The following is a 22,254-nucleotide window of genomic DNA, read 5'->3' as shown; positions in this document are numbered from 1 at the left end:
ACCACATATTCCTTTGAGTGAAAACAATAAAGTGAATCTACACAATGCTTACATGTTGGATGGGATATTTAATGTGCGGGAAACTCAAAGGTTGAAGAACTAGGCATTTAGACAGTGGTAAGTAGTAATCTTACCTCTTTATACTCCATTACTCTTTCTCACGAGAGACAAGCTAATGCAAACAAGTCAACCAGAATTTGTGTTTAGCAAGATAAAGCTTAAAGGATAGTTTAAAATCCATTTATTATTCTAAATCCACTTTTTTCCATTAACATGTTATACATTAGTGTCTGCTAACCATGATTCATGTAACAGTTTAGTTTGCTAACTTTTAAGTTATTTAACAACCATAAGTTATTAGTACACTTTTAAAGTATTACACAAATATCTTAAAACAGGTTTGGGTTCATTTTTGTAATTTTTAAATAGAAAACATTTTAGGCATATCTTGAAGAAGAAATAAAGCAGGCATTTAAAGCTAGAAAACAAGTAATTCCAAATTTAGTTTTTACAAAAGCTTTCAGCTTTATTGACAAATTATGGCAAACATATTGACAAATTGTGGTTTCCTATTTAGAGAAGCTTACACATGGAACTTTATGTGTGTGTGTGTGTGTGTATGTGTTTCTTTTTTAACAAATACAGGTTAAAACACTAAACAAATTCAGTTAGCTACATACATACAGTAGCTTCTTGTTTTCAACCCCATTAAAACAGCATTTAAAATTAAATTTACAAACTTAATATCAAACAGCTTCATCTAACTAACATATTAAAAGACAGGTTAAACATCTTATCTACAACTTTATTATAGCTAGTTCAAATGTTGTGTTACAGTCTTTTAGTAAACTTAAACAAAGTTTTTCTGATTGAGACTCAAAGTCTGTTAAGAGATTCATGCTCTTTGTTAAAAAAAAAAAGAGAGAGAGATTACATACAACAATGAAAACAACACAGAGTATCATCCTACTGAATGATGGTTTATAGACGATGCTTGCCAACATCTTTTTTAGTCTGTCTTGTAAAATACTAATAGTGTCAATGTCATGCCAACTGTCTAGGGGAAATACAAGAAATATACGGGAGCAATCATGGGCAGTTATCCCTAGAATAGGAACAAAAAAAAGGACTATTACTTGTCATGTTGTTGTTTATGTGGAGACCACAGGCTATGAACTATCTTTGAGGTGAGGTCACAGGCGAGGAGAACCCTCAGTATCTACCATAGGGGTGCTCCCTGTATCCCCCTCGGGCTGACCTTGACGGAGGTGATTTCAGGCTGGAGTGAGTCGTGGCCCATTCTTCTGGCACTATGAACAAGAGATAGATAGTAACATTCACTTTGCTTCACAGTTATTGAAAGCAGTTAGTTACAATGCAATAGTAGAAAAGAGAGTAAAGCATCTTAACACTGAAGGCTGTAGCCTTACTACATGTTCCACATGGTGAGATCATCCAAAAAAGCATATATTTTGAAATGCACAAGCCAGCATGACATTTTTCAAAGCACAGAATATTAAGAACGTTTAAACGAAAGTCCATATTAAAAAGAAAGAGGAGCATCAAGGTAAACCACCCCTTCCTTATTCTTTACACAGGCTCCTAAAAAAAAACTGGATAGGGAAAACAGTAGTTTTTAGCCACTGAGTAACATAAGAATAATCTAGAAATCTTGAAACCAAACCAGAACCAAAATGTCTAATGTCTTTTTTCTATCTCCAAAATCAAATGATTTGAAACTCTAAAGGTTGAGACCCAGGGTTTGGCACTATTCACATGGTTCCCTAGATCAAGGGTCCCCAGCCTCTGGGCCATGGACTGGTACCTCCTGTCAGATCAGCCATGGCATTAAGTTAGAAATAAAGTGCACTTGAATCATCCCCAAACCTTCCCATACCCCTGGTCCATGGAAACATTGTCTTCCATGAAACCAGTCTCTGATGCCATAAGGCTGTGGCCACTGATCAGGGTCCAAGTTTGAGGTTCATTGTGCTAAACTGTCCAAGTTAGTGAGAGTAAGTTTCAGTAGCGAAATCAGTAAAGAAAAATCTTCTATCAGTTTTTCCAATAAACAAGTTGGAAAATAAAGTTGTATTAGTACACTAGGACAATTCATCATTTATGTTTAACCTGACTTCCAGTAATCTTAATGTTCTTGGACCTGGCCAACAGAGAAGAAAAGCAACCAAGCTTTTGGGTATTGTGAAAAATAGTTTCTGTAAAGTCTGTGTACCCAGAAGGGAAATGTAGTGCTTTTCCAAAGGGCCAAGGGGTCTGTGGTGACTTATACGGTCCCAGAAGTTAGGTTATCTAGGCCTTTCAATCAGAATTCAGTTCTTTATTAGAGAGCAGACTGGACTATGGTGGGAGGAAGTATGGGAATAAGAAGAGGAATTACTAGAAAGACACACACTGACATCGATAGCTGATATAAAAGGTGGTGGTAATTGAAATAACTGGAAAATCACTGCAGATTGAGGGCATATACCTCTGGAAAGTTCAAGTGCCTCTAAAAATGTCTTCAGCAAACATAATAAGAAAAAATTTAAATTGTACTTACTATAAGGCAAGGAATAATGACCTATAATATAGAAAAATGAACAAAAGTTGGATCAATGTAGGGGAAAATAGCATTAAAGGGGTAAACATTAGGTGTCTAAGGATATCCTTCATCAGAATACCTTCATTACAAATTATATAAGATGATAAATGAAGGGTTTCATCTCTTTCACTATTTATTCTTTATCGTCTGAGCCATGAGGGAAACCCTTTAAGGTACATGCTTATGTTTATTGCAATATACATTGGGGCATAGAATTGAGACCCTAAATAAATATGAAAAATGTTACCTTAGGTCAGAATATAGACATACCTGGATCAGGGGTTGGAAAACTAAGACCTTTGAGCCAGATTTGAACAGCTGTCTGTTCTAATAAAAGCAGTTTTATTAGAATACAAGTATGCTTATTTATTAAAACATTGTATGTGGTTGCCTTTTCTCTACAAAGGAAGACTTTCTTGATTACTTGTGTGATTGTAACCATACTAGAGCAAAGCCTAAAATATTTACACTCTAGACTTTTATAGGCCACACTCCAGATCATGTCTTTTTGGTGGGGGATTGTAGGTATTGGTCTTTTTCACAGTATCTCTTGAAGACAGGAACTTAAGTCTGAGCTGCTGGACTTTCTCAACATAGACATTTTGGAGAATAATGTTATCTGTGTACTTGATTGGAATTAAAGAAAAATTTATTTGATGTACTAGAAAGTGAAAGTGAAGTCACTCAATCGTGTCTGACTCTTTGCAACCCCATGGACTGTAGCCCACCAGGCTCCTCCATCCATGGGATTCTCTAGGCAAGAATACTAGAGTGGGTTGCCACTTTCTTCTCCAGAGGATCTTCCTGACCCAGGGATCAAACCCAGGTCCCTCGCATTGCAGGCAGATGCTTTAACCTCTGAGCCATGAAGGGAAAAATAAATCTTGCTTGGAAGCTTCAAAGTGCCTTGTCAACCTCATATAATTTGAATTTATACTTTGTCTATGAATTATCAAGAATATGTCAATGTCTTCACCCTCTAGTCATAGAAGATAAAATCTACCCTGTTCTATTACTGTTTTTAACAAAGGGAATGTACCACCTTTTTCTTCATTTGGTCTAAGGTGCTGAAGATCCCTGAGTTGCAATTTGTGTGTTTTAGAAGCTGCGAATAATATAGGTTTCAAGTTTCCCAGGGGGTGCGAAACAACACAGTCATAACTGCCACATCTACTCCCAGATTTGTCAGAGCTTTTAAACTGGCATAATCTTGGGGACTTGTCAGAGAGCACATGTGTTTAATAAAAATTCACTGACTTAGTTTTATTTGACTTTATCTAAAGCTCCAGGGGGCTTCCCTGGTGACTCAGTGACAGTCTGCCTGCCAATGTAGAATTCACCAGTTCAGTCCCTGGGTCAGGAAGGTCTCCTGGAGAAAGAAATGAAAACCCACTCCGGTATTCTTGCCTGAGAAATTCCATGAATGGAGGAAGATGACAAGCTACATTCCATAGGGTCACAAAAGAGTCAGATATGACTTAGCAACTAAATAACAACTCTGCTGCTGCTGCTGCTGCTGCTGCTGCTGCTGCTGCTGCTGCTGCTAAGTCGCCTTACTCATGTCGGACTCTGTGCGACCCCATAGACAGCAGCCCACCAGGCTCTGCCGTCCCTGGGATTCTCCAGGCAAGAACACTGGAGTGGGTTGCCATGTCCTTCTCCAATGCATGAAAATGAAAAGTGGAAGTGAAGTTGCTCAGTCGTGTCTGACTCTTAGCGACCCCATGTACTACAGCCTACCAGGCTCTTCCGTCCATGCGATTTTCCAGGCAAGAGTACTCGAGTGGGTTGCCATTGCCTTCTCCAACAACAATTCTCCCGAACAGCAAACTGATGGTAAAGATGGGGCGGCTGCGCGCCACCACGAGGGGCCCCTGGGCCGTTTAAAAGGATCCGGGTGCAAGTAGGCCCCCGGGACCCACCACGGGGTCTCACCGCCAGAGGCCTCCAGCACAGGGGCGGTCCCGGCACCCACCCTGGGTCGGGGGCGGTGCCCCTCTCGGGGCTGGCGACCTCCAGCACCAGTACCCGGAGCTGGGTGAACACTCCGGTACTGCCGTCCTAGGCCCCCCACGCGCAGCCCTGAGTGCCCAGCTCCCCTCAGGCCCACGAAGGGCACTCCGCCCGGCGGGCCGCCGGCCAACAGGCAGGGGGACCATACCCCCGCGAGACGAGGCCAGTTCGGCCCCAGACTGGGGACGTGGGCGAGGTTGGCCCTCTGCTGGCCCGAGTTTTGCCGGCCGCGACTGGGGGCGGCGCGCCCGCATGCCGAGGGGCACAGGCACTCCGGGGGCCGGGAAGACCAAGACGCCGGAGCCGGCGGGAACACAGGCGCCGCAGGCACGGGGGCGGCCCTGGGGCGCCGGCAGGCCCAGCCACCCCGGAGCCTTCCGAGTCCCTGGCCCGCGGTCAGGGCTGGCGGGCTGCGGCCTCACCGTGTGCAGCGGAGTTGCCCAGCCCGCCCATCTCGCTCGTCCGTCCTCCGCAGAGCCGTCTTCTAGTCCTACCCCAAGGCTCTCGTCCTGGGGACACGCTCTCGAGCGAGGCGACCCAGCCGTGTCCGCACACCGGCTGCGGCCGGAGGCTCCTCAAGGCAGCGGAACTGCGCAGCCGGACCTCACTTCCCCTCCCTGGGCTCACCACTGGGCCTGCCCCGCACAGGGCAAACGAGTGGCCCCACTTGCCGGGTGCCTGGCGGGCCCAGCAAGACCCTCCGCGGACTGAAGGAGGAGGCGCGGGCCCAAGTCTGTTCTTTGCTGCTTCACCCCAAATTCAGTCTCTGAGATTTAATTTGCTGTCAGGCTACAAAGGCCATATTTCACTTCAGTGTTAACAAAAAAGGCAAACTGAAGTCCTCCCCAGTCTAGGAGTCCTTACCATTAGCAGAAGAATTCAATTTCACTTAATTCAGATCTTGGGCCCATTGTTTACATCTTTTCAATAATAAAAGGTCAGGGAAATACTATTTCTATCTGTGTATATTTCCTTGGTCTATATTTTTCTTAATATCAGAACGGCTACATATAGTCAGTCACGTCTATAGTCATCACAATATAATAGAAGCCAGCTTCTCTCACTCAAGTTTTGGTCTTTGGATCTGGACTGGAAAGCACTGACTCAATAAACAGTCTCCTTGGTCATGAATCATATAGTGTGTCAGTGAGCCTTGTGTTGTCAGCCAATACCCTCACTGCTCACCAGAAGCTCTTGAATTAATTCAGAGATATAAGTAATTTTTAGAAATTCAGAGTGATTTCAACTTGAGTCCACCATAGAACCTTGCACATAGGGATAGACAAATTATTATAAAGTGTTTATAATGGGAATTCTCTAAAATGTGAACTTACAAAGATCTAGGTGAACTTTGAATTTGTCTGTCTTCTTGGGGTTCTTCTATTTAGCAGATAGAGTGGATTTAAAATATTTTAGGACTCCATACAAATTTCGGGGTCCTGGCCAAATGTTTCAATTCCTGTAAAGGATGCTATTAAAAAATCATTGTAGACAATAAAATTTAGAGATCTTTCTTTTTACTTTTGGAAAATGATGAAGCAAAATTCTCTCAATATCAAGATCATTGTTTCCTGAGAAGCACTAGCTACTCTATGTGTATGAGTAGAGCAAATAAATACATTATTCCTTAGAAAAGGTAACAAACTAACTGCCAAGTTGGCAATTACTGGAATGGTTTACTGAATTGTGACTCTTGAAAAAGCAAATGAAAATATGAGAAGTAGAGTTCAACTGATTTGATCAAATACCTACCATTTCTGATTGGGTTTCCCAATCCAGATTTTAATGTACCTTACAGTATATCTGACACAAGATGACTCATAAGCCCAATCGTCCACTGGCAGAATGCCAGTTTTGCCATAAGAAGTTTACAAGGAACGACTACCTCAAAGTGCACGTGGACAACATCCATGTGGAGGCTGACAGCTAGTGGCAGCTGCAAAGGGACTAAACCGTTCAGAAGGGCTCCCGATAGGAAAGCCGGGGTTCTCTCACCTGCTTAGCGCAGCAGAAGCAGCCAAAACGCACTCACTGGCCTCACAGTTCTTATTTGACTACCTTTACTGGAGAAGGCAATGGCAACCCACTCCAGTACTCTTGCCTGGAAAATCCCAAGGACAGAGGAGCCTGGTAGGCTGCAGTCCATGGAGTCACAACGAGTCAGACAGGACTGAGTGACTGAACTGACTGACAGCATATGATAGGAAGGAATGTAGTCAAATAAAGCATTCATTAAATAAAATTTTCTTGTTTTTCCTTCAGATCTCCTATGTGCCAGTCCTTATACTAAACCCTGCATATGAAGATGGTTTAAAGAGCTTTGAGGAGTTCACAGGACAACACTAACATGAGATGTCATAAATTACGACAGCTGTAATAGACATTTGAGGAAAACACTGAGGAAAGCCTGCAGAAGGGAGTTACTAACTTCCGTCATTCAACTGAACTTGGATTGAACTCTAACACTGAATCAAATAGCTTATTTTCTGAGTAAATATATGGCATGACTAAGAATTCAGGCCCTGTTTAACCCAGATAACTCATATTCTTTAAAATGTTTCCTGTACTAATTATTTTGTACCAAAATGGAGCAGGACTCTATAATCCTTGCCCACACCCCCAGCCCCCACCATGCCTTCTGCCTGCCTTTTGCCTGTGGAAAACTTTAGTCAGAGAATAATTTAATCAGAGAAGTGAAAAATGCTCAAGCAAAGGAAAACAGTCTATGGAGACTAAATAATAATAACATAGTCATTAAACATAGTCAAGGACCTTTAGTTGTTTCTCAAAGGCTATAGATAATATTCTGAGCCATATCCTGTGAGCTGTCTTATAGATACCAAAATACCAGGTGGAGAAGTTAACTACATGATGACCAGTCTGCACCTAGGACTTGCAAGATGATGTTCTCTGATTGCTGTAGAGATACTATGAACGTTGAAGTTGTTAGGGGGGAAATGAAGCTCAGGAACAAAGTGCCAATTTATGAAAAGTCTGTATTATTTACCTGGAAAATAAAATTTTAATGTTTATGTTCCCAGATGTAGGTTTAACATGCTATCTTCAAAGTAAATTGACTTTAGAGAGTAGTTCAGAAAGAACATAGTGCATCATAAAGGTTATCTAGGGCATAGCTCTTATGCTCACATTTTGCTAGATACCTAGTTACTTATATTTCTGAGATATGAAAAAGAACATCAAATTTTTCTTTAATCACACTGCAACAAAATAGGACAGCTCTTGTCACTTATTTTTCACATACTGTAAACCAATTTGCAAAAAGTACACCTTAATGTGAGAAACCTAAATTGATCTCTATTATTATAAGTCACAAGTGTCTTTGGTTTCCCAACACTCAATCATACAAGAGCATTACAACAGATTGATTAAAGTTCACATTGGCTCTGAGCCACTCAGTTTGTTGGACTCAGATTTCTCATTTCTTAGAGGAATATCATTCTATTTAAAAGCATCTTTCAAATATTTAAGAACATGTTACTTTATGGCTATTTATTCCCAAAGAGAATATGTTAGGTTAGATGCTTTTAAGTGATTGTAACACTCTATAATAATAATGCAAATTTTCATTATTTAATTTTAAAATACCTATCCTACTAAAAAAATGAAGATACACCTACTAGGAGTCATGTATAGTGCTAGGCATTTTATGTATTTTATTAGCAAATGCAATTTTCATGCAAAATAGGTGCTAGTGTTGTCTTCCTTTAAAGTTTAGTAGCTTTCCTAACATATATATGGAATCCCTTGATAAAATTTGAGACTTTATCTTAAATGTGCTACAAGAGTACAGAACATATATATTTATAATTGTCTCATCATCTTTCCACCCAGTGAGTTAGACAGTAAAGCGTCTACCTGCAATGTGGGAGACCCAGGTTCAATCCCTAGATAGGGAAGATCCCCTGTAGAAGGAAATGGAAACCCACTCCAGTACTCTTGACTAGAAAATTTCATGGATAGAGGAGACTGGTGGGCTATAGTCCATGGGGTCACAAAGAGTCAAACATGACTGAGCGACTTCACTTTCTTTCATTTTCTTTTATCTGAAGGAAGCCTCTGGATTCCATTCTCTTTTTACTTTTCTTTGCTTGGTTAGCAAATAAGACAATTTATTTTACTCCTCTCTGATTGTATAATAATTAGTGAGTCCAACAACAAATAATTGATTAGCTAAATGTGTGAGAATGTAGCTTTAATTTTGTTAACCAAAATGTGGACTGCCTGAAGTGAATTTCCTGAGGGGAAAATCTAGGTGTATATTTATCCAAAGTGAAAGTCATTTTTAGCCTAACTGCTCTGAACTTTTTATAATATTAATGAAATATTGGAACCTAAAGGTTCAACCATTTCTTTCACACAATTTGTATTGTCACTATATGTAATTGCAGAGTTTATTGTTTTAAGACACAGAGGGTAAAATGGAAGAGTAATGAGCAGGGAGTATGACTGACCGACATCTCTTTTCAGAGATGAACAGAATGAGTTATGTTCTAAGAAGTGTCAACTACAAATTGCCACTTGCCATCTACCACTACAAGGACTAAACCACGTACTGCTGCAGCTGCTGATTTTCAACAACCCCTGAAAGAAGTGCATGATGGAGAGCAGAAATGAGGCATTCTCTGGGCAAAAACTAGAAGAACAGGTCTTCAGATATGTAGGTATTTTCAGGAACCAATTTTATGAGCCCAATTCTTCTACCTTTTCATGCCTAGAAAATTACCAACATTCTTAATAGTGACGACTACTTCTTGTGACTGGCAAAGAAAGTGAAATTGAAGTCGCTCAGTCGTGTCCGATTACTTGCGACCCCATGGACCATAGCCTATCAGGTTCCTCAGTCCATGGGATTTTCCAGGCAAGAATATTGGAGTGGGTTGCCATTTCCTTCTCCAAGAGATCTTCCCGACCCAGGGATTGAACTGGGGTCTCCCGCATTGTAGGCAGACACTTTACCGTCTGAGCCACCAAGGAAGTGACTAACACAAGCCCTCAGAATAAGATATGTGCTTTATTGCATGTACTCCCATCTTCACCAAAATTACATATATACTGATCTTCCCACCTTATCTCTTTGGAATTAGAAACAAGTAACACTTGGGATAATCCATTTAGAGAATAATGAAGCTATTCCATTCCAAACTCTATGGCTCAGAGGATAAAGCATCTACCTGTAATGCAGGAGACCTGAGTTTGATCCCTGAGTCAGGAAGACCCTCTGAGAAGGAAATGGTAACCCACTCCAGTACTCTTGCCTGGAAAATCCCATGGACAGAGAAGCCTGGTAGACTACAGTCCATGGGACTACAAAGAGTCGGACACGACTGAAAGACTTCACATGATAGGTACTTGGTAATTGTTTATTGAATAAACTATTATATTTAAATATTTTGCATCTTTATTTTGTACCCAAAAAGAGGCCACAGGCCTCCCTCAGATGTATCCTTCAGCTTAAATGAAAGTCCTATGAGTCCTAACACATGGACAGAGGAGCCTGGCAGATTCCTCTGTCCATGGGGGTAATAAGAGCTGAATATGACTTAGCAACTAAGCAACAACAACAACCTGTTAGTCCTATAGCCAGGCCTGTGTTTGGGTTCTAGTTCTGCCTCTTTCTTGCGGAAAGGCATCTTTGACAAGTTGGCAAGTCTTTTCATCTACATATTGATGTTGCATTTTAATTGTCACAAACCATTGTGAGCTTCTGACATGCGTATCTAAATGCCTGCAGGACATCTCCTCACGTGTCTCAAAGTCATTTTTATTTTAAACTAAACTCTTTCTGCATGCTACTTAGTGCTCTAAATTTCATATTTTAGTGAATCACACTATTACCAACAACTTACCTTGTTGCATATCAAAAACCCTCAGCATCCTCTGAAGTTTGCTCAGTATATCTAAGCAATCATCAGGCTTTGTATTTTCTCAACCATTTAGTTTACCCATTTCTTTCTATTCCTACTAACCCTATCCATGCCAAGCCATTATCATCTTTGCCCAGAGTATATATACAACTACCTTGTTATTGTTTTGTTTTTCCATTATTTTAAGCATCTATACATGTATATGTAAGTATATATGCATATGCCATAATTATATGTTTTATTATACATATGCACACACATTGTACACATACATATATATGTATTATATATATATATATATATTCTCTACTGTTGTGTGTGTGTTTACATTATTCTTCTCCATCTTCTTGAGAGAAGGACTTGTCCAAGTACAATTAATTATTCCTGTTCAGTTGCTCTTATAGCACACTTAAGATAAAGTCCCAAATTTTTAGTAAGGATTTCCATGCAAGGCCAAACATGGTCTGACTCTTGACTCTATTCTATAAAAAAATTAGAGTTGATGATTTGGTGATCATGTAAAGAGTGTAAGTATTCTATATTGTTTATTAAAAAAAATTCTATGGTTTCAAAATACAAGTAATGTAGTAAATGTTATTGATAAATGCTAAAATCTTTAAAAAATGGAAAGTCATTTTATTATTGCATGGAAATGTACCAATTAGGGAAAAGAATCAGTAGAACAAATTAGTTTAATATTTCAAGTACAAAAGACCCAAATTTAGATACCTATTAAATATTGGCAAATTAAAGATTTCACTTTGCTTAATATATTGGGAAAAACCTTGGATTTTCCCTAACAATGAGTAAATGTTATAGATTGCATGTTTTGATCACTTACTGTTTTGAGTCATCTTAAGAATGATGATTTCTGGTAAAGCTCCCACAAGTTGGAGATGGGTTGGGTCTTTGGGAATTTTGAAGTGCTTCTCTTGGCTATTGAGGTTGTTGTTACTCAGTCACTAAGTGGTGGCCAACTCTTTGTGACCTCATGAACTGCAACACAACAGGCTTCTCTGTCCATCACTATTTCCCTGAATTTGCTCAAACTCATGTCCACTGAGTCAATAATGACAGGAATTTATTCTGAATATTGATATTTTCCTCAGTGAGACCCATTTAAGTCTTTGAAAAAGTTCTTAGGTGAAGTCCCTAATGATTAGTATAACATCTCTCTCCTTTGTGCTGGTGCTATTTATTTTTATTTTTTTTATTTATTGATTAAAAAATAATTTATATTATAGTTGATTTATGATGTTGTCAGTTTCAGGTGTACAGCAAAGTAATTCATGTATCTATTCTTTTCAAATTATTTTGCCGTTTATATTACATAATACTGAGTGGAGTTTCCTATGTTATACAGTAGGTTCTTGCTGGTTATCCATTTTAAACAGAGCAGTGAATACATGTCAACCCCAACTCCCTAACTATCCTTGCCCCCCCACCCATTCCACTTGGTAACCATAAGTTTGTTCTCTAAGTCAGTGAATCTGTTTCTGTTCTGTATCATTGTTTAAAAGATTCTGCATATAAGTGATCTCATACAGTATTTCTCTTTCTTGGCCTGACTTATTCCACTCATGACAAATCTTTAGGTTCATCCATGTTGCTGCAAATGGTATTATTTCATTGTTTTTAATGGCTAAGTAATATTCCATTGTGTCTATGTATGTATATTCACATCTTTATCCATTTTTATGTCGATGGACATTTAAATTGCTTCCATACCTTGCCTATTGTAAACAGTGTGCTGTAATAAGCATTGGGGTGTATGTCTTCTTTCACACTATGCTTTTGTCCAGATAGATGCCAAGGAGTGGATTTGCATGCAGGGTCATATGATAGCTCTGGGTCTTCCCTGGTAGCTCAGCTGGTAAAGAATTTACCTGCAATGCAGGAGATCCCAATTTGATTTCTGGGTCAGGAAGATCCCCTGGAGAAGGATTAGTTACTCACTCCAGTATTCTTGGCCTTCCCTGGTGGCTCAGATGGTAAAGAATCTGCAAGCAACATGGGAGACCCAGATTCGACACCTGGGTTGGGAAGATCCCCTGGAGGAGTGCATGGCAACCCTCTCCAGTATCTTGCCTGAAGAAACCCATGGACAGAAGAGCCTGGAGGGCTACAGTCCATAGGGTCACAAAGTGTTGAATACAACTGAGTGGCTAAGCACAGTACAGCACATGGTAGCTCTATTTTTAGTTTCACATTTCATGCAGAGATGGGCTCAATAAAGGATAGAAATGGTATGGACCTAACAGAAGCAGAAGATACTAAGAAGAGATGGCAAGAATACACAGAAGAACTGTACAAAAGGATCTTCACGACCCAAATAATCATGATGGTGTGATCACTCATCTACAGCCAGACATCCTGGAATGTGGAGTCAAATGGGTCTTAGAAAGCATCACTATGAACAAAGCTAGTGGAGGTGATGGAATTCCAGTAGAGTTGTTTCAAATCCTGAGAAATGATGCTGTGAAAGTGCTGCACTAAATATGTCAGCAAGTTTGGAAAACTCAGCAGTGGCCACAGGACTGGAAAAGGTCAGTTTTCATTCCAATCCCAAAGAAAGGCAATGCCAAAGAATGCTCAAACTTCTGCACAATTGCACTCATCTCACAGGCTAGTAAAGTAATGCTCAAAATTCTCCAAGCCAGGCTTCAGCAATACGTGAACCGTGAACTTCCTGATGCTCAAGCTGGTTTTAGAAAAGGCACAGGAACCAGAGATCAAATTGCCAACATCTGCTGGATCATGGGAAAAAAACAATAAAATTCCAGAAAAACATCTATTTCTGCTTTATTGACTATGCCAAAGCCTTTGACTGTGTGGATCACAATAAACTGTGGAAAATTCTGAAAGAGACGGGAATACCAGACCACCTAACCTGCCTCTTGAGAAATCTGTATGCAGGTCAGGAAGCAACAGTTAGAACTGGACATGGAACAACAGACTGGTTCCAAAGAGGGAAAAGAGTACATCAAGGCTGTATATTGTCACCCTGTTTATTTAACTTATATTCAGAGAACATCATGAGAAAGGCTGGACTGGAAGAAACACAAGCTGGAATGAAGATTGCCGGGAGAAATACCAATAACCTCAGATATGCAGATGACACCACCCTTATGGCAGAAAGTGAAGAGGAACTAAAAAGCCTCTTGATGAAAGTAAAAGAGGAGAGTGAAAAAGTTGGCTTAAAGCTCAACATTCAGAAAACGACGATCATGGCATCTGGTCCCATCACTCTGTGGGAAATAGATGTGGAAACAGTGTCAGACTTTATTTTGGGGGGCTCCAAAATCACTGAATATGGTGATTGCAGCCATGAAATTAAAAGACGCTTACTCCTTGGAAGAAAAGTTATGACCAACCTAGATAGCATATTCAAAAGCAGAGACATTACTTTGCCGACTAAGGTCCATCTAGTCAAGGCTATGGTTTTTCCAGTGGTCATGTATGGATGTGTGAGTTGGACTGTGAAGAAGGCTGAGCACCGAAGAATTGATGGTTTTGAACTGTGGTGTTGGAGAAGACTCTTGAGAATCCCTTTGACTCCAAGGAGATCCAACCAGTCCATTCCGAAGGAGATCAACCCTGGGATTTCTTTGGAAAGAATGATGCTAAAGCTGAAACTCCAGTACTTTGTCCACCTCATGTGAAGTGTTGACTCATTGGAGAAGACTTTGATTCTGGGAGGGACTGGGGTCAGGAGAAGGGGACGACAGAGGATGAGATAGCTGGATGGCATCACTGACTCTATGGACGTGAGTCTGAGTGAACTCCGGGAGTTGGTGATGGACAGGGAGGCCTGGCGTGCTGCGATTCATGGAGTCTCAAAGAGTCGGACACGACTGAGCGACTGAACTAGAAGGAGCCTCCACACTGTTTGCCATAGTGGCCAACCCAATATATATTCCCATGAACAATGTAGGAGGGTTTCCTTTTCTCCACATCTTGTCCAGAATTTATTGTTTGTGGATCTTTTGATGATAGCCATTCTGACAAGTGTGAAATGATATCTCTTAGATTGATTTGCATTTCTCTAATAATTAGCAGTGTTGAACATCTTTTCATATGCCTCTTGGCTATCTATATGTCTTCTTTGGAGTAATGTCTATTGAAATCTTCATCGCATTCTTTGATTAGGTTGTTTGTTTTGATGATGCTAAGTCTCATGAGCTGCTTGTGACTGTTAAAAACTAATTCCTTGTTGGTCACAAAGTTTGCAAATATTTTCTCCCATTCTGTGAGTTGTCTTTTTGGTTTGTTTGTGCTTTCCTTTTCTGTACTAAAGCTTTTGTGTTTAATTAAATCCCATTTGTTTTGCTTTTATTTCTATTACTCTGGGAGATGAATCTTTATCTTGATCCTGTGACTCATGTCAGAGACTGTTCTGCCTATATTTTCATCTAAGAGTTTTATTATGTCCAGTTTTGTATTAGATCTTTAATCTATTTTGAGTTTATTTTTGTGTATGGTGTAAAAGAATGATATAATTTCAATTTTTTATGAGTAGTTGTCCAGTTTTCTCAGCACCATTTATTGAAGAGAATGTCCGTTTTCCATTGTATAGTCTTGGCTTCATCATCATAGATTCTTTGACCATAGGTACCTGGGATTATTTCTGAGCCTCTCCTGTTCTATTCATCTATATTTCCATTTTTGTACCAGTACCATCCTGTTTTGATTACTATAGCACTGTAGTATAGTCTGAAGTCAAAGAGTCTGATTCCTCCAGCTCTGTTTTCCCTTCTCGAGATTTCTTTGGGTATTTGGGGTTTCTTCTATCTCCATACACATTAAATTTTGTCTCTAGCTCTATTAAAAATGGCATTGGCAATTTGATTGGGATTGTATTGCATCTGTAGATTTCTTTGGGTAGTATAGTCATTTTCACAGTACTAATCAAGAAGACTCTTGAGAGTCCCTTGGACTGCAAGGAGATCCAACCAGTCCATTCTAAAGGAGATCAATCCTGGGTGTTCTTTGGAAGGAATGATGCTAAAGCTGAAACTCCAGTACTTTGGCCGCCTCATGTGGAGTTAACTCATTGGGAAATACTTTGATGCTGGGAGGGAGCGGGGGCAGGAGGAGAAGGGGACAACAGAGGATGAGATGGCTGGATGGCATCACTGACTCGATGGATGTGAGTTTGAGTGAACTCCGGTAGTTGGTGATGGACATGAAGGCCTGGCGTGCTGCAATTCATGGGGTCGCAAAGAGTCAGACACTACTGAGCGACTGAACTGAACTGAACTGAATCTTTTCAATCGAAGAACATGATATATCCTTTCATTTGTTTGTGTAATATTTAATTTCTTTCATCAACATATTATTGTTTCAGAGTACAGGTCTTTTGTCTCTTTAGGCATGCTTATTCCTAAATATGCATTTATTTAGAAATGGCAGATTTAGCAAAGGCAGGGGAAACAGAGACCAAACTGCCAATATCTGTTGAATCATAGAAAAGCAAGAAAGTCCCAGAAAACATCTATTTCTGCTTTATTGAATATGCCAAAGCCTTTGTGTACACAACAAACTCTGGAAAATTCTTTAAAAAATGGGACTACCAGGCCACTTTGCCTGCATCCTAAGAAATCTGTATGCAGGTCAAGAAGCAACAGTTAGAACTGAACATGGAACAACAGACTGGTTCCAAATTGGAATAGGAGTACATCAAGGTGGTATATTGTCACCCTGATTATTTAACTTATTTGCAGAGCACATCATGTGAAATGCTGGGCCGGATGAAGCACAAGCTGGAACCAAGTTTGCTGGGGGAAATATGAATAACCTCCGATATGCAAATGACACCACCCTTATGGCAGAAAGCGAAGAGGAACTGAAGAGCCTCTTTATGAAAGTGAAAGAGAAAAATGAAAAAGCTGGCTTAATACTCAACATTCAAAAAAAAGAAGATCATGGCATCTGATCTCATTACTTCATGGAAAATAAGTGGGGAAACAATAGAAACAGTGACAGACTTTATTTTCTTGGGCCCAAATATCACTGCAGATGGTGACTGCGGCCATGAAATTAAAAGATGCTTGTTCCATGGAAGAAAAGCTATGACCAACCTAGACAGCATATTAAAAGCAGAGACATTACTTTGCAAACAGAGGTCTGTATAGTCAAAGCTATGATTTTCTCAATAGTCATGTATGGATGTGCTGCTGCTGCTGCTAAGTCACTTCAGTCATGTCCAATTCTGTGCAACCCCATAGACAACAGTCCACCAGGCTCCCCAGTCCCTGGGATTCTCTAGGGAAGAACACTGGAATGGGTTGCCATTTCCTTCTCCAATGAATGAAAGTGAAAAGTGAAAGTGAAGTAGTTCAGTCGTGTCTGACTCTTAGCGACCCCATGGACTGCAGTGTATGGATGTGAGAGTTGGACAATAAAGGAAGCTGAGCACTAAAGAACTGATGCTTTCGAACTGTGATGTTGGGGAAGACTCTTGAGAGTCCCTTGGACTGCAAGGACATCAAACCAGTCAATCCTAAAGGAAATCAGTCCTGAATTTTCATTGGAAGGACTGATGCTGAAGCTGAAACTCCAATACTTTGACCATCTGATGTGAAGAACTGACTCATTGGATAAGACCCTGACCCTGGAAAAGATTGAAGGATGGAGGAGAAGGGGACAACAGAAGATGGGATCTTTGGATGGCATCACTGATTCAGTGGACATGAGCTTAAGAAAGCTTCAGGAGTTGGTGATGGATAGGAAAACCTGGAGTGCTGCATGAATTCCATGGGGTTGCAAAGAGCTTTACATGACTAAGTGATTGAATTGAACTGATTCTTAGGTATTGTTTTTTTTTTTTTTATGAAAAGGTAAATGGGATTGTTTCTTGAATTTCTCTTTCTTATCTTTCATTGTTAGTGTGTTAGAAATGCAATAGATTTTTGGTATTAAATTTGTACCCTGCAAAGTTATGAAATACACTGATGAGGTCTAGTAGTTATTGATAACCCCTTTAGGATTTTTTGTGTATAGTATCATGTCATCTGCAAACACGACATATAATGTCTTCTTTCATATTTGATTCTTTTTATTTATTTATTTTTTTCATCTCTGATTTCCATGGCTAGGGCTTCCAAAACTATGTTGAATAAAAGTGATGAGAGTAAGCATCCTGGTCTTCTTTCTGACCTTAGAGGAAATGCTTTTTGCTTTTCACCACTGAGAGTAATGTCTGCTGTAGCTTTGTCTCTATGGCCTTTATTATTTAGGTTCCTTCTATGTCTACTTTCTGGAGAGCTTTTATCATACATGGGTGTTGAAATTTGTCCAAAGATTTATCTGCATCTCGACATAATCATATGATTTTTATTCTTTAAATTGTTGATGTGGTGTATCACATGGATTGAGTTTTGTGAATATTGAAAAATTCTTCACCCCAAATCTCATCATGGTGTATGATCCTTTTAATATATTGTTGGATTCAGATGACTAGTATTTTGTTGAGGGTTGTCCTATCTAGTTCATCAATGATATTAGTCTATAATTTTCTTTTGCTGTGTATCTTTTTCGGATTTTGGTATCAGTGTAATGGTGATCTCTTAGAATGGGTTTAAGGGTTTTCCTTCCTCTGAGTGTTTTTGTTTTTTTTTATATAATAGTTTCAAAAGGATAGATGTTAGTGCTTCCCAAAATGTTTGATTGAATTTGGCTGAAGCCATCTGATTCTGGACCTTATTTTTTGTTGAGAATTTTGAAATTAAAACTTATATTTCAGTACTTGTGGTTAGTCTTTATATTTTCTATTTCTTTTCTGGGTGATTGTACCTTTCTAAGAGTTTGCTCATTTCTCCAAAACTGTTCAGTTTATTTACATACAGTTGCTTGAAGTAGTCTCTTATAGTCCTCTGTATTTGTGTGTAGTCTGTTGTAATTTTTCCTTTGTAATTTTATTGAATTGAGTTCTCTCCTTTTTTATGAGTCTAGCTAAAAGTTTAATAATTTTTTTTAAATCTTTTCAAAGAACCAGATTTTCATTTCATTGATCTTTGCTATTGTTTTCTTCATACTTATTTCATTTAATTTTACTTTGATTTTTCTGATTGTTTTCCCTTTTACTAGCTTTAGGTTTTGTTGTTTTTTCTATAGTTGCTTCAGGTGTAAGGTTAGATTTTGTTTGTTTGTTTCCTGAGGTAAGATTGTATTGCTCTTATATTACAAAGATTTATCTGCATCTCTTGACATAATCATATGATTTTTATTCTTTAAATTGTTGATGTGGTGTATCACATGGATTGATTTTTGTGAATATTGAAAAATTTTTCACCCCAAATCTCATCATGGTGTATGATGCCTCTTAGAACTGCTGATTTTTGCATGCCATAGGTTTTGGATCATTGTGGTTTTTGTTTTAATTTGTCTCTAGGTTTTGTTGTTGTTGTTGTTTTTCATTTGACTTCTTCAGCGATCCATTGGTTGTTTAGTAGCATATTATTTAACCTCAACTTTTTTTGTGTTTTATGCAATTTTTTTTCCTTGTAGTTTATTGTGGTGGTTGGAATTATTGTGGCTGGAAAGGCATTGTGGTGTTTGATAGGACTTCAGTTTTCTTAAATTTACTGAGGCTCATTTTGTGGCCCAGCATGTGATCACTACTGAAGAATATTCCATGTATTCAGGAGAAAAATATGTATTCTGCTGCTTTTGAATGGAATGCTATATAAATATCAGTTAAGTCCATCTGTTGTAATGTTGTCATTTAACCCTATGTTTCCTTATTTATTTTCTTTATTTTTTTTAATTTATTTATTTTTTATTTTACTTTACAATTCTGTATTGGTTCCTGTCCGTTGATGTAAGTGGGGTGTCAATGTCTCTCATTGGGCAAACTCTGGAAGATAGTGAGGAGTGCTGCAGTCCCTGGGGTCACAGAGTCAACAAATGTCTCTTACTGTTACTGTGTTACTGTCAATTTCTCCTTATATGGCTGCTAGTATTTGCTGTATGTATTGAGGTTCTATGTTGGGTGCATATATATTTGCAATTGATATATCTTCTTTTAGGATCCCTTGATCATTATGTAATGTCCTTCTCTTTATCTTATAGCAGTCTTCATTTTAAAGTCTATTTCATCTATTATGAGTATTGTTACTCCAACTTTCTTTAGATTTCTATTTACATGGAATATCTTTTACCATCCCCTTACTTTCTGTCTGTATGTATCCCTATGTCTGAAGTGCATCTTGTGTATACAGCATATATAACAGGTCTTGTTTTAGTATCCATTCAGCAAGGTATCTATTCAGCCAGGCTTTGCCTTTTGGTTGGAGATTTTAATCCATTTAATTTAAAAATAATTATCAATATAGATGTCCTATATGCATTTTCTTAATTGTTTTAGGTTTGTTTCTGTAGGTCATTTTTTTTTCTTCTTCTTCTTCTTTTCTTGTTCTTTTCTCTTGTGGTGTGATGACCATCTTCAGTGTTGTCTTCAGGTTGCTTTTTCTTTCTTTCTTTTTTTTTTTTTTGTTTGTATTCCCTGTAGTTTTGGGGTTTGCTGTTCTCATGAGATTTGATATAGCAGTCTATATATGTACAAAGTCATTTTAATTTGCTGTCCTCTTTCCTACCTAGAGAATCTCCTTTAGCATTTATTGCAAAGCTTGACTAGTGGTGCTGAATTCTCTTACCTTATGCTTATCTGTGAAGCTTTTGATCTATCAGTTCTAAATGAGAGTCTTGGTGGGTAGAATATTCTTGGTTATATGATTTTCCCTCTTTTATATTGGCCATATCTGTCACTCCCTTCTGATCTGCAGAATTCCTGCTCTGAAATTAACTGATAATCTCATGGGAGTTTCTTTGTATATTACTTGTTGCTTTTAATACTTTTTATTTGAATTTTATTTTTGTCAATTTGATTACTTTTGTCTTGGCGTGTTCCTTCTTGAGTTTATCCTGCCTGGTTTCTCTATGCTTCCTGGGTGTAGGTAACAGTTTCCTTTTCCATTAGGGAAGTTTTTAGCAATTATCTCTTCAAATATTTTCTTGGGTCCTTTCTCTTTTCTCCTTCTGGGACCTGTATAATCTGAATGTTGGTATGTTTAATGTTGTCCCAGAGGTTTCTTAGACTGCCTTCATTCCTTTTAAATGTTTTTCCTTTATTCTATTTTGAAGCAGTGATTTCCACCATTCTGTCTTCAAAATCACTTATCTGCTCTTCTTCCTCTGTTATTTTTCTTTCATTACTTCTATTGTATTTTTCAATTCAATTATTATATTTTCCATCTCTATTTGCTTTTTAGTTCTTCTGTGTGTTTGTTAAACATTTATTGCATGTTCTCAATGCTTGCCTGCATTCTTTTTCCAAGATTCTGTATCATCTTCATTATTATTATATAATTTTTGGAGGGTTGCCTATCTCAACTTCGTTTACTTGTTTTTCTGGGGTTTCATTGTGTTTCTTCATCTTGGAAATATTCCTCTACCATTTCATTTTATCTACTTTCTGTGATTGTGGTATCAGTGAGGCTATGAAAGAGGCGTGTATAAGTTTCCTGATGGTTTTGGTTCAGTCATTCAGTCGTATCAAACTCTTTGTGAACCCATGGACTGTACCATTCCAGGCCTCCTCTCCTGCCTTCACCATCCCCCAGAGCTTGCTCAAACTCATGTCCATTGATTCAGTGATGCCATCCAACAATCTCATCCTTGATCAGCCCCTTCCCCTCCTGCCTTCAATCTTTCCCAGCACCAGGGTCTTTTCCAATGAGTCAGTTCTTTGCATAAGGTGGCCAAAGTATTAGAGTTTCAGCATCAGTCCTTCCAATGAATCTTCAGAATTGATTTCCTTTCTAATTGATTGGTTTGATCTTCTTGCAGTCCAAGGGGCACTCAACAATCTTCTCCAACACCATAGTTCAAAAGCATCAGTTCTTCAGTGCTCAGCTTTCTCTATGGTCCAACTCTCACAGCCATGCATGACTACTGGAAAAACCATAGCCTTTTCTGCCTTTTGATATGCTGCAGACGGTAAAGTGTCTGCCTACAATGCAGGAGACCCAGGTTCAATCCCTGGGTTGGGAAGATTCCCTGAAGAAGGAAATGACAACCCACTCCAGTATTCTTGCCTGGAAAATCCCATGGACTGAGGAGCCTGGTAGGCTACAGTCCATGGGGTCGCAAAGAGTTGGACATGACTCAGCAACTTCACTTCACTTCACTTCACTTCACTTCACTTCACTTCACTTCACTTCACTTCACTTCACTTCACTTCACTTCACTTCACTTCACTAGATTCGTCATGGCTATTCTTCCAAGAAACAAACGTCTTTCAAATTCATGACTGTAGTCACCATCTGCAGTGATTTTGGAGTCCAAGAAAATGAAGTCTGTCACTGTTTCCACTGTTTTCACATCTATTTGCCATGAATGGGACCAAATGCCATGACCTTCATGTTATGAATGTTGAGTGGTAAGCCAGCTTTTTCACTCTCCTCTTTCACTTTCATCAAGAGGCTCTTCAGTTCCTCTTCACTTTCTGCCATAAGAGTGATGTCATCTGCCTATCTAAAGTTATTGGTATTTTCCACAGAAATCTTGATTCCAGTTTGTACTTCATCCATCTCGGCATTTCACATGATGTGCTCTGCGTATACATTAAATAAGCAGGGTGACAATATACAGCCTTGATTTACTCCTTTCCCAATTTGGAACCACTTTGTTGTTACATGTCTGGTTCTAACTGTTGCTTCTTGACCTACATACAGGTTTCTCAGGAGGCATTTA

The 22,254-nt window shown here is 39.0% G+C and overlaps 1 protein-coding gene across 2 annotated transcripts in view; it reads right to left on the bottom strand.

The window, feature by feature from the left end:
* Positions 1-817: 817 nt before the first annotated feature.
* KHDRBS2 (KH RNA binding domain containing, signal transduction associated 2) overlaps positions 818-22,254 on the bottom strand; it is an 831,701-nt gene continuing 810,264 nt past the window's right edge. For both annotated transcript variants that reach the window (XM_040249230.1, XM_040249231.1), the window contains one exon: positions 818-1,310. In XM_040249230.1, coding sequence (XP_040105164.1) covers positions 1,213-1,310 — 98 coding nt within the window. In that variant the 3' untranslated portion in view covers positions 818-1,212. The remainder of the gene's footprint in view (positions 1,311-22,254) is intronic.

This window comes from Oryx dammah, unplaced genomic scaffold (assembly GCF_014754425.2).
Source record: "Oryx dammah isolate SB20612 unplaced genomic scaffold, SCBI_Odam_1.1 HiC_scaffold_11, whole genome shotgun sequence".
In the NCBI taxonomy this organism is placed as follows: domain Eukaryota; kingdom Metazoa; phylum Chordata; class Mammalia; order Artiodactyla; family Bovidae; genus Oryx; species Oryx dammah.
The sequence above is the reverse complement of the archived record's forward strand: the minus strand, read 5'-3'. Positions and strand labels throughout refer to the sequence as shown.